We start from the raw sequence: 13,456 nt of genomic DNA on the forward strand, positions 1-13,456 counted from the left end.
CTCCCAGTTGCTGCAGCACTCCTCTGAAGAGCTGTCTACTTCTTTTTCCCCTCAACCCTTTCTCCTAAAAGATATTTAGTAAGTCTTTTGCTCCCAACACGCCACCAAAACACACTCTTCAAGGTAGCCAATGACTTCCACGTTGCTAAATCCAGTGGTAAAACTGCAGTCTTACTCCATCTATCAACAGCACTGACAGTTGATCACTATCTCATTCTTAGAAAACTTTTTTCATGTGGCTTTCAGAGCACTTAAGTTTTTCCTTCTCCGTCTCCCTTGCTGATTTCTCTCCTTTCCCTGCCCCTTCAGCCCCAGTATTGGAGTGTGCCAGGAGTTCGGCTTTGCTTCTCTTCTCTATCTAGGGCCACTCAAATGGTTATTTCATCCAGTCTTACAGCTTTAAATATCATCTACGTGCTGATGACTCCCAAATTTACATCTCCAGCACAGAACTCTGCTCTGAACACCACACTCATGTATTCAGCTGCCTGCTAGATATGTCTACCTTGGATGTCTTAGAAACTGCAAATTCAGCTTGTCCAGTACTGAACTGAGCCCCCTCCTTAGAAACCTGCCCGTTTTCAGTCTTTCTTATTTCTATCTTGTTAGTTGATTAGGCCAAAACTTTGGTGGTATTGCATTATTTCCATTTCCTTACACAGCACATTTCTGTCAGGGAATCCTGTTGGCTCTCCCTTACAAATACATGCAGATCTGATGCCTTATCTCCATAGCCACCACTTGGCTTGAGCTGCCATCATCCCTGGTCTGGATTACTACAGTGGTGGTTTCTTGACTACTCTTTCTCTTTCCACCTTTAATCTATTTTCAGCTCAGTAGCCAGAGTGATAACCTTGAAAAAAAAAAAAGTTGATCATTTCAGTCTCCTGCTTAAGACTCTTCACTAGCTTTTGATTTTTTTCCACAGTAAAACCAAGAGTCCTTAAAATAGCATATAATCTGGTCTCTAATATCTCTCACTCTTATCTCCTCACTCCTTCTTTGTGTATTCTTTCCCAGCACCCTGGTCTTCCTTAGGCCAGGCATTCTCCTGACTTTGTATTGGCTATTCCTTCTGCCTTAAATGGTCTTCCCCCAGATACCTGCAAAGCTGACTTGTTCACTTCCATAAAGTTTTTGCTGAAATATTTGCTTTCTTAACCACCTTTGTAAAATTATCCCTACTCAGCTTATACTCACGACCCGTTTACCGTGTTCATTTTTTTTTGTTCCATAAAATTTACTGCCTTCTAAGATACTCTATAATGTATTTATTATATGTATTGTTTATCTTCCATTGCTAGATTGTAAGCTCCATGAGAGTAGGGATGTTTGCCTGCCGTGTTCATTAATGTCTCCCAAGTGTCTGTAATTGTTTGTGGCACATTGCAGTTGATCAATGAATGTTTCAACGTATGAATAAATATGTCTGGCTGCACCTCTCTTCCTTCATGTGCCTTTCTCTATTTGGGAACTCCCATTCTTCTATATCCCTTCTTTCCTCCTATTACTTACCTCCTCCCCCAGTTACTCTAATCTTTAAAAGCCTCGTTTTGAAATGGTCATCTATTCAGATAAAATTATTTCTACTTGTCCTGATTCTGACATTAGTATGTTTAATTTTCACCACCCTTAATAACAAGGGAATCTGTGTTAGGCAGAGCCAAAATCAGTTCTGTCTGCTCTATCAGAGACTGATAAGATCAGTGGAAGCTGCAAAAAGTTTAAGGTTTCTTTTGGCAGTCTCTCCATTAGGTGAAAGAATAGACAGTGGTTTACAGAAACTGTAAACTTTGTTGCCTCAGAGGGGAGTTCTCAAATTTCAGGGTGTATAAGAATCACCCTGGAGAGCTTACTTAAAATGTGACCATCTTGAAAATGCAAACCCCTTCTCTTCAACCCCTGAGTTTTTGAATCATTATGTCCACAGTGGGGCGTAGAGTTTGCATTTTCAGTAAGCACCAGGGCTTTCTGATGCAGGAGATCTATGAACACGTTAAGAAACATTGCTTTAGACCTGAGTATACTTAGAAACATTATGGGTTCACAGATGGAAGAGAAAGAGCCGGGAAAATCAAGGAGAAATTTTCTTGAATAGGTGTTTCGACTATGGAAGAAAACCAGGAAGGAGAACATATTTGTTGTATACATGAGAAAGACAACTTGTGGACCTCTCATTCCTTGAAGGGATCTTATATGCTCATTTATTTAATAATGAAACACCTTTGGAACTTACAATGCAGAGAGCTCACTATATAACAGAAAAGTCTCTCCATAGTTGTATTTCTTTGATTGTTATAATGTTCTTAATTCTATTGAGTGAAAATATATCTTACTATAATTTTTAATCTGTTAATCCTGGTTGAGTTCTCCAAAGCCACACAGATAGGCAAATGTAGTAATGTAATTTGTGTATATATATAAATTATATATAAATATATATAAATATTGTAATATATAAATTTGTATATATAAATTTGTGTAATTTGTATATATAAATATAAATATAACCATGTAAAGTATAAAAGAATAACTTTTACAGAGATTTAAGAAATGTAGTCTGTTCCTAACTTGTGAAATTTCATCCGCCATGGGAGAAGGATGTACAGCCTTGCTCTGGCCAGAGCTCTGCCCCCGAGGTCACTCTCCTATTCTCCTGGTTTCTCTAAAGTTTTTTCTCTGTCTCCATCTTTCCACCTTCTGTACTTTTCTCAGTACTTTAAGTTTTCCCCAGGGGCTGCCATAGCAGTGACAGACACAGTTTCAGGATTGTCAGGAGAAGAGCCTATCTTACTCTAGTACATCTAGGTGCACTAGAGTACTCTTTTTTTCTACAGATAGGTTGACTTTCCTTCTGTATCTGCAGTTTTGATGAGTGTAAAAGGAAGATGATATATGCAGGAGAGTCCAATGAGGCAGAAAGATACCACTTCTTACATCTCAAATATTTCTTCTGGTACTAATTTTCCTGTTCCTAAAGTAGAAGTTCCTTTAGTGAGGGTCTGTTGGTAGTAACTCTTTGAATATTTATAAATACTTATTATTTCACCTTAGTTCTCAAAAGCCAATTTCACTGGATTTAGAGGTCGGCATTGACAGTTACTTTCTCTCATCAGTTTGGCACACTCTTCTTGGGATCCCATTGTTGCTGTAGAGAAAATAGCTCGCAGTCTTACTGGCATTCCTTTGTATAGGTATCGTGTCTTTCTTTTTTTCCCTTCTTTTTCTTCCAGTTTTATTGAGATATAATTGACATATGCCACTGTATAAATTTAAGGTGTGCAGTATAATTTGACTTACAGGAATTCCCTGGTGGTCCAGTGGTTAGGACACTGCACTTCTAGTGTAGGTGGCACAGGTTCAATCCCTGGTCAGGGAACTAAGATCCCGCATGTGGTGTGAGCAAAAAAAAAAAAAAAAAAAAAAAAAATTGACTTAAATCATGCATTGATTAGCACATCAAGTTTAGTGAATATTCATCTCATATAGATACAAAATGAAAGAAATAGAAAAAAATTTTTTCCTTGTGATGAGAACTCTTAGGATTTACTCTCAGCAACTTTCATATATAGCATACAGCAGTGTTAATTATATTCATCATGTTGTGCATAACAGCCCTAGTGCTTATTTATCTTAGAACTGGGAGTTTGTACCTTTCGACTACTTTGATCCAATTCCCTGTCCCCCACCCCCTGCCTCTGGTAACCACGAACCTGATCTCTTTTTCTGTGTGTTTGTTTTTGAAGTGTAATTGACCTACAACACTATTTTAGTTCCTGTTATGCAACATAGTGATTCCGTATTAAATGATCACCACAGTAAGTCTAGTTACCATCTGTCACCACGTAAAGATATTACATAGTTATTGATTATATTCCCCACACTGTACATTTCATACCCTGACTCATATATTTTGTATCTGGAAGTTTGGACCTCTTAATCTCCTTGACCTTTTTCTGTTTTCCCCCCTCCCCTCTGGCAGCTTCCTGTTTGTTCTCTGTATTCATGAGTCTGTTTCTATTTTATTATGTTTGTTCATTTGTTTTGTTCTTTAGATTCCACATATAAATGAACTCATACTGTATTTGTCTTCCTCTGTCTGACTTATTTCACTTAGCATGCCAGCCTCTAGGTCCATCCATGTCACAAATGGCTAAATTTCATTCTTTTTTATGGCTGAGAAATATTTGATTCTATATATATACTGCATCTTCTCTATCCATTCGTCTGTTGATGGTTCTGGGCCTTCTGGTGGTCTGGGCTGTGTCCCATGGCAGCTGGCCTACTGGTGGGCAGGGCCAGGTCCTGGCACTAATAAGCTAGAGAGAAGATTCCAGAATGGTGCTTGCCAGCACCAGTGTCCTCGTGACAGAATGAACTCCCCCAAAACGGCTGCCACCAGCATCTGCTGATATGTCTCCAGAGTGAGACCCAGCTGCCTCCTCCCTCTCTGGGAGGCTCTTCCAGAAGTAAGTGGGTCGACCCAGGCTCCCTTCAATTACTGCTTTTGCCCTGGGTCTCCGAGCAGGTGACATTTCACGTGAGCCCTTTGAGAGAGGGGTCTCCGCTTCCCACAGTGCTCTCCCTCTCCTGCAAGCAAGCCCTGTTGGCCTTCAAAGCTAAATGTTCTAGGGGGCTCGTCCTCCCAGTGCAGGACTGCCAGAGTGGGGAGCCTGAGGTGAGGCTTGGACACCTCACTCCTTGGGGAGAACCTCTGCATTGTGGTTATCCTCCCGTTTGTGGGTTGCCTGCACAGGGGTGTGGGTCTTGACTATACTGCAACTCTGCTGTCTTGCTGTGCCTCCTTCTTTATATCTTTAGTTGCAGAAGATCTTCTTTGCTGGTCTTCAGGTCATTTCATCAACAGCTGCTCTGTAAATAGTTGTAATTTTGGTGAAGCTCATAGGAGGAGGTGAGCTGAAGGTCTTCCTACTCTCCCATCTTGGTCACACCCCCTTTCTCTTGATGGTTTTAAGATCTCTCATACTTAGGATTTGCTCTTTCACTATCGTGTGTCTAGGTGTTAACTTTTAAAACATCTGGTTTGGGTTTTGGAGTTTGGAGTCTGAGAATTAGTGTCCTCACGTTCCCTTTGAACACTGACTCTCCCTCATTCTCTCTGTTTGCTTCCTGTGGAACTCTCAATTGTACGTACCTTCTCACTCTATTCTCATTTCTCTTAAGCTCTCATGTTTTCCTTTTTTTCATCTTTCTGCTACATTCTCTGCAATTTCTTTCTTTCTTTTTTTTTTTTTACATCTTTATTGGATTATAACTGCCCCACAATGTCGCGCTAGTCTCTGCTGTACAACAGAGTGAATCAGCCACATGTATACATATATCCCCTCCTTCCTGAACCTCCCTCCCGCTCTCCCCATCCCACCTCTCCACGGGGTCACAAAGCACTGAGCTAATCTCCCTGTGCTCTGCAGCAGCTTCCCACTAGCTATCTATTTTACATTTGGTAGTGTGTATATGTCACTGCTACTCTCTCACTTCTTCCCAGCCTCCCCTTCCCCCCCGTGTCCTCAGGTACGTTCTCTACAACCTGTGTGGTTTCTTTAGACTCACTTCTGTTTCCCTAATTATCTCTTCATCTTTGTGTAGTCTGCTGTTTCACACTTGTCTATTAAATTTATAATTCCAATTATTATAGTTTTCATTTCTGTAAGTTCCATTTGTATCATTTTAAAAGATATTTGGTCAATTCTTATAGTCTCTTGTTGCTTAGTCATGCTTTTATTACCTTCTTTTATTTCTTTAGTAAGCATATCTATTTTATATTTTGCATCTGATAATTCCAGTACCTCTGATCTTACTTTGTAGTTTGTATGTCTGTGGATCCTTGCTCATGGTGGCTTGCTTCCTTCTGTGTTTAAGTCATGAGCCAATGTTACTTGGAACTTGAGCTGTGAAAATTCTTTGAAGCCTGTTTTTTTTTTTTTTTTTGTGGTACGCAGGCCTCTCACTGTTGTGGCCTCTCCCGTTGCGGAGCACAGGCTCCGGATGCGCAGTCTCAGCAGCCATGGCTCACGGGCCCAGCCGCTCTGCGGCATGTGGGATCTTCCCGGACCAGGGCACGAACCCGTGTCCCCTGCATCGGCAGGCGGACTCTCAACCACTGTGCCACCAGAGAAGCCCTATTTTTTTTGTTTTTTAATTTTTATTTATTGTTTTTGGCTGTGTTGGGTCTTTGTTGTTGCGCGGAGGCTTTCTCTACTTGTGGCGAGCGGGGGCTACTCTTCGTTGCGGTGCACGGGCTTCTCATTGCGGTGGCTTCCCTTGTTGTGGAACACAGGCTCTAGGTGCACGAGCTTTAGTAGTTATGGCACGTGGGCTCAGTAGCTGTGGCTCGCAGGCTCTAGAGCGCAGGCTCAGTAGTTGTGGTGCACGGGCTTAGCTGCTCCGTGGCATGTGGGATCTTCCCGGACCAGGGCTCGAACACGTGTCCCTTCCATTGGCAGGCGGATTCTTAACCACTGCGCCACCAGGGAAGCCCTGAAGCCTGGTTTTAAAGTGTGTTCCTCTACTTTTGCCAGGTACTTGAGGTCACTACCAACCTGGGATATCTGGAAATGAAAATTTCAACTTGGAATATTTTATCTGTATCGGTAGTGTGAAACCTGGCCCCAAGTCTGCAAGGTGGTAGGTTTATGATTAGGAGTTCTCAGGGAAGATTTCTTTGTTTTTGTTTTTTTTTCTCCTTCCCTATCCAGAGTCAAGGGCAAGACAGGCAAGTATTCATACTGTTTCTTTCTGTGAAGCTGCTTTTCTGCTTATCCACTGAGAATGTTACTTTTTAGGAAGTCCTGGCTTTATGCGGTGATCACAGATTGATTTTACCTTATACGGACTCCCAAGCTTTGTCTCCAGCTTATTGAATCCTGGTGATTTTGTTAGTGGTATGGCATCAAGGCTCTTCTTTGGATTTGTGGTTTTTCCTACTTTCTGCCCTCTCAGGATTTCCTATCAGCTTAGTCGTGTATTTACAATATTATTTAAATGAAACTTGATTCAGCATTTTTAGGTACTGCGTATCAGGGGTGTCACTACAGATGTGTGGTCTGCTGTGTTGCCATAAATGGAAGTGTTTAGTGGATTGTTTTAATTTTCTTTTTGTTCATATGTGCAGAAGTGAAAAGTTGGAAAAGAATTTGGAGCCGTCATTAGAATAGGTCTTTAGTAATTATGACAAGAGCTATACTTGGCTTGAGGTGGCTAATCAAGCATGTTGTGGCTGATGAAAATACTGGGTTCCAGAGCTGGACAGAGATTTAGCTTGCGTTGGCAAATTTGAAGAAATTGTCAGCTATCAGGTTAATATCAGTGGTATTAGAGATTTGTGCTTCTCCAATAATTCTCATAATTGCTATACCACAAGCAACTATTGCCTCGAATATATCAAATACTAGCTCTAAACTAGCCTTCATTCTTATCTGGTAATTCTTTACACTTAATACTTCATTTGTTACTTAAAGCAGTAAAGAATTTATAGTATGGTTTCAGCTGGGTGAATTCTTGAGTAATTTCTGTGTGCTTTTCCTGAAGTGTGCTGCCAAACTAACTTTGCCAGGCATTTTATTCAGTCATTGTTTTGTTGTTGCTACTTATTTAAACCAAGAGAATGATACTTTAGGGCCATGATTTTCTAGTTGGAGAATAGTTAGGATTGATAAGCTTCAGTTTTTCTGCCTATTAATATGAAATATTGGAGTGAGAGAACAGGCAGTTGGAATAGAGAATTTACAGTTCTTTCGGTGATAAAAATTATAGTGGAGATAAAAATACAAGAAAAAGCTTTACATCCCACTGTTCAGCAACAATCACTGTTAACATATTGATACATTTTAAAATAAAAAATTGGGATTATATTGTATATACAGTTTTGTTTTATAACTTATAATTTTTTAATGTATTTATTTTATTTTTGGCTGCATGGGGTCTTGGTTGTGGCATGTGGGATCTTTTGTTGTGGTGCGCAGCTTCTCTAGTTGTGGCACGCGGGCTCAGTAGTTGTGGCACGCCGGCTCTCTAGTTGTGGTGCGTGGGCTCCGAGTGCATGGGCTCTGTAGTTGTGGCATGTGGGCTCTCTAGGTGTGGCTCGCATGTTCAGTAATTGGGGCACACGCGCTTAGTTGCCCCATGGCATATGGGATCTTAGTTCCCCGACCAGGGGTCGAACCCGCATCCCCTGCATTGGAAGGCGGATTCTTAATCACTGGACCACCAGGGAAGTCCCATAACTTATAACTGATACAAGCTTTCCCCATTTCATATTCTTTCAAAACTTTTAAATAGCTGCCTAATATATTCTCCTATGGGTGGATCATAATTTATCAATTTGTCTATATTTTATCTACTGTTGGACATTTGGGGGTATTTCTAACTTTTACAAATAATGCTGTAGGGAGTACTTTGGCATACACACATTTGTGCATACCTTGGATTATTTCTGTATATTTTTTAAGAGTAGCTATTTATGGGGCTTCCCTGGTGGCACAGTGGTTAAGAATCCGCCTGCCAATGTAGGGGACACGGGTTCAAGCCCTGGTCCGGGAAGATCCCACATGCTGCAGAGCAACTAAGCCCGTGTGCCACAACTACTGAGTCTGCGCTCTAGAGCCCGCAAGCCACAACTACTGAGCCCATGTGCCACAACTACTGAAGCCCACGTGTCTAGAGCCCGTGCTCCACACCAAGAGAAGCCAATGCAATGAGAAGCCCGTGCACTGCAATGAAAAGTAGCCCCTGCTTGATGAAACTAGAGAAGGCCCGCACGCAGCAATGAAGACCCAATGCAGCCAAAAAAAAAAAAAAATATATATATATATATATATATATATTTATAAAAAAAGAAAAGAGTAGCTATTTATGGGTCATAGGGTATAAATACTTAAATGCCTCTTAAACATGATGTCAAATTGTGCTCCAGGATTTTTATATGAACTAGTTTATATTCCCATTATCAGTGTGTGAGAAATGCCCATTTTACCACATCTTTCCCAAAATGTGGTAGTAGTCTTATAGTAATAATCATTTAAAAAATAAATTAGGTGAAAGTTGAATTTCTTTGATTACTGGTGAGGTTGACATTTTGAATATATTTTTTGTTTTTATAAATTTTAAAGTTAATTTATTTTTGGCTGCATTGGGTCTTTGTTGCTGTGCGTGGGCTTTCTTCTAGTTGTGGTGAGCGGGGGCTACTCTTCGTTGCGGTGCGCGGGCTTCTCATTGAGCTGGCTTCTATTGTTGCGGAGCACAGGCTCTAGGTGCTCAGGCTTCAGTAGTTGTGGTTCACAGGCTCTAGAGTGCTCAGTAGTTGTGGCACACGGGCTTAGTTGCTCCGCGCTATGTGGGATCTTCCTGGACCAGGGCTTGAAACCGTGTCGGCAGGCGGATTCTAAACCACTGCCCCACCAGGGAAGTCCAGTTCAGATATTTTGCCCATTTTCCTATTAGTAGTTTGTATTTTTATGGATTTGTAACAGTTCCTCCTGTGTTCTGAGTAGCAATACTTTTTGTTAAATCTATTATAACCAATTTTTTCTAGTCTGTGATTTGACTTTTCACTTTGACAAATTCAACTGTACTGAAATTTAATAACAATCTTAACTTTATGGTTTATGTGCTTGCTAACCTTAATTTTCAAATACTTATTGATCATTTACTGTGTTCCAGGCACTGTTTTAGGTACTTGGGATACATCATAGATAGGATACACAAAGATTTCTATAGCTTATATTTGAGAAGCTCTTACGTACCCTGAGTTCATGAAAATATTCATGTATATTTTTTTCCTGAAAGTGCTTAAAGTTTGCTTTTTCACTTTTAAGTCATTCATCCACTTGGAATTTATTTTTGTATGTAATGTCAAGTAGGAAATCTAGTTTAATTGTTCCATCTGGTTAACCAGTTAACTCAGAACCATTTACTGACTAATACATTATTTCTCCACTGTTTTGTGGTGTGACCTCTGTTGGGTATCAAGTTTTTTTGGGTTTGTTTCTGTCTCCCTACTGTTCATTGGTATATTTCTTATCTTTGGCATCTGTACCACACTGTTTATTACTATATTAAGTCTTGATATTATAGGTTTGCCTACCTTACTCTTCTTCAAAATCGTTTGACCTATTCTTAGCTCTTGGCATTTCCATATGAATTTTAGAATCAGCTGCACTCCATTTATATCTTTGGTTGTGTCTGGCTTCCTTTTCAGGGCTGCTGTTTGCTGTGTCAGAATAAAATCAAGCTGCATTTGTGGTGTCTTCTGACTTTAATAGTTCTTCTGATCTTTGAACTTCCCTTTGCAGCTGCTTGCTTGTATGTTTTCTCTTTTTTTTTCTTTTCTTTTCCTTTCCCTTTCTTCTTGTCCTATTTTTCTTATGGCCATTTTAAAGAATGCTTACAATTATTTTCTAACTGAAAAAAAGTAGTATAATGGGGAGAGAAGGCAATTAATAGAGAAGTGTATAAAGCAAAAGGTGCAAATCCCTTTGATAGTTTGCTAAGACATCCCAGATATTTTTCTGGACATATACAAATGTGTGTTCATAAAAGAAAAAAACTTGGTCATATGCGTGCTGTTCTGTAGTTGGCTTTATTTCATTTAGTATTTAAAAGGGCGTTCTCCTGTAGAACTAACTAATTCCTTTTGATGACTGCATTGTATGTATATATAGTAATTTAACCAATTCCCCTTTGATGGATTTGTAGATATCTACCTACTTTTTGAACTTGCAGCTACTTTCACGTACTGTTGATCGTCACTGGCAAAGTGGAGGTTGTGCAGTTTATTTTCCATCTCCCTAATGTCTCCCCTCTTATTCTTTTCAAGGAGTATTAGTGGGGTTCTGCCAGGACCTCTCCTATTTACTTTTTTTTTTTTTTTTTTTTTGCGGTACGCAGGCCTCTCACTGCTGCGGCCTCTCGCGCTGCGGAGCACAGGCTCCGGACGTGCAGGCCCAGCGGCCACGCGCACGGGCCCAGCCGCTCCGCGGCATGTGGGATCCCCCCGGACCGGGGCACGAACCCGCGCCCCCTGCATCGGCAGGCGGACTTCCAACCACTGTACCACCAGGGAGGCCCTTCTATTTACTTTTTAAGGGCACTGGCACATAGCTTTGTTAGGTGGGAAGAGTTGACAGCCTAGTTGACAGTGAACCTTGGTGTAAATTCTTCAGTTTGGTGCTATCTGTATTTTACTAAAAAAACATGCTTGCAGGTTTTTTGTTTTCGTTTTGTTTTGTTTTGAATGCATAGTGTTCTGGAGGAGAGTGCTAACAGTGTCGTGTTAGAGGTAGCAGCCACTTTGAAGAGTGAAGAAATGAGTGAGCTTGAGAAAATGGAGATGAAGCGCTTCACTAGCTCTTTACAGCACACTGGATTATGAGAATTCAGGGGAGGAAGTGAGGCAGTTCTTGCCATTTTGGTTTTTATTGGTGTTGCACTTTTTGAAAGAAGTTGAAGTTGGACTTCTATGTTACGTAATTTGTCCTTTTCTTAATCTTCCTAGCCTCCACCGGGCAATGTGAAAATGCCTAACGTACCCAGTACACAACCAGCAATAATGAAACCAACAGAGGAACATCCGGCTTATACACAGATTGCAAAGGTTAGTTCATGTTACATGTGTAAATTCATATTGGAAATTACAATATCAATAACATTTGCTTTCAGAGCAAAATAATTCTTTGTATAGTGCATTCCTTATTGTTTAATTTTTAACTCACTTTTGAGTCTGGGTTAGCTAGCTTCTCAATCCTACAATACTCATACCTCTTTTTCAGCTTATAGCATTTGCTTCACTCCATTATTAGCAGTTATTGAATTCATACATCATCTTGGTGTATAAATTGTGTAGAGAAATTTTTATTGCTTTTGGTCTCACGTTTTAATGCACAATTCCATTAAAGTAACAATGATATATCAATAGATATTATTGGAAGAGAGTTATGATGGCTAAGCAAAGCACAGTGGTAGGAAGTAGGAGGTGGCAAAAATACCAAGAAAAAAGGAGATGAATAGAATGCCTGGTATTACATAAAGTCAGATGGAATTATAAACCAGAATTTCTTAACCATATCCTCCTTTCACTTCATTATCTTATAAAATATAAGATATTATATAATATTCCTGCATTGGGAACCTTATGTACCATTTAACCCAATTCATAAGAGCCAATTCAGTTGCCCTTTTCTCCATCTGTCTCTCTACCTCAGCTGTTCTTTGTCTCAGTCCCTCACTCTCGTTTAGGCACAGAGTTCACCTTAATTTCATTTTCCCAATTACCTTACGATTTTTTTTTAACATCTTTATTGGATTATAATTGCTTTACAATGGTGTGTTACTTTCTGCTGTATAACAAAGTGAATCAGCCATACATATACATATATCCCCATATCTCCTCCCTCTTGCATCTCCCTCCCTCCCATCCTCCCTATCCCACCCCTCTAGGTGGTCACAAAGCACCGAGCTGATCTCCCTGTGCTATGCGGCTCCTTCCCACTAGCTATCGATTTTACATTTGGTAGTGTATATAAGTCCATGCAACTCTCTCACTTCATCCCAGCTTACCCTTACACCCCCTCCCTGTGTCCTCAAGTCCTACCTTAGAATTTTAACTGCTTTTACTGAGAGAATTTTTTCTTGTCCTAATGGGCCCAACATTTCTACTGTGGGTTTTCATAACCAAAAGGCCAAAATGGGCCAAATATTTCCATAATATTTTCTGAAACTGTAATGTTTAGTGAATTCCTATATTGTGGAAAGAGCATTTGAATTAGGTTTCTAGCATAGTAGAGAAGTAGGAGTATAGTAGAAGTAGAAGTAGAAATGTTACTGTATTTTATACTTCTGACCATGTATTCCCTTATTTTTTGTTTAGGAGCATGCCTTGGCCCAAGCTGAACTTCTTAAACGCCAGGAAGAACTAGAAAGAAAAGCAGCAGAATTAGATCGTCGAGAACGAGAAATGCAAAATCTCAGTCAACATGGTAATATCCAAAGAAATTTCAAATAAAAATAACTTTAAAATTCTTTAAAATTTTAAGGTTTTGCACTAGCTCTAGATCATTTGGTTTGTGGATATAAAACTCTGCCCTGTTATTCTAGCAAGGAGGTCAGACATGGCAGATTTTCTACCTGATGCTCTGTGGCTCTCTGATCTTGGCTGATTTACATAGTGTTTTGATAGATTAGAAGTGTTAGCCTCTGAGTACAAATATGATGATTTTGGTTTATTATAAGGTCAGGAGTCTTTGATTCTGCTCTTGGGCCTTTACCTCGGTCTGTTAAAGCTTTATGAGTACATGGGAATGTGCTCTATGTTTTACTTCATTTAACTCTTAACTTCTGGTTTATTCAGACCAGTTTCAGATTAATCTGCCCCTGTCCTCACAAGTACATCCGTATATGTCAAACCATGTTAAAAAAAAAAAAAAAAGGCATCTGTGGTGAG

General features: G+C 40.0%; 1 protein-coding gene and 1 non-coding gene across 2 annotated transcripts in view; both read left to right on the top strand.

Moving 5' to 3' along the window:
* SCAMP1 (secretory carrier membrane protein 1) overlaps positions 1–13,456 on the top strand; it is a 109,616-nt gene that overhangs the window by 35,228 nt on the left and 60,932 nt on the right. The window contains exons 3-4 of the mRNA XM_060093078.1: positions 11,513–11,611; positions 12,884–12,992. Of these exons, the coding sequence (XP_059949061.1) occupies positions 11,513–11,611; positions 12,884–12,992 (208 nt within the window). The remainder of the gene's footprint in view (positions 1–11,512; positions 11,612–12,883; positions 12,993–13,456) is intronic.
* Positions 3,307–3,379, top strand: TRNAR-UCU (transfer RNA arginine (anticodon UCU)). The gene has a single exon. It is a non-coding gene; the product is annotated as a tRNA-Arg (tRNA).

This window comes from Mesoplodon densirostris, chromosome 3 (genome assembly GCF_025265405.1).
Source record: "Mesoplodon densirostris isolate mMesDen1 chromosome 3, mMesDen1 primary haplotype, whole genome shotgun sequence".
NCBI classification, from domain to species: Eukaryota; Metazoa; Chordata; class Mammalia; order Artiodactyla; family Ziphiidae; genus Mesoplodon; species Mesoplodon densirostris.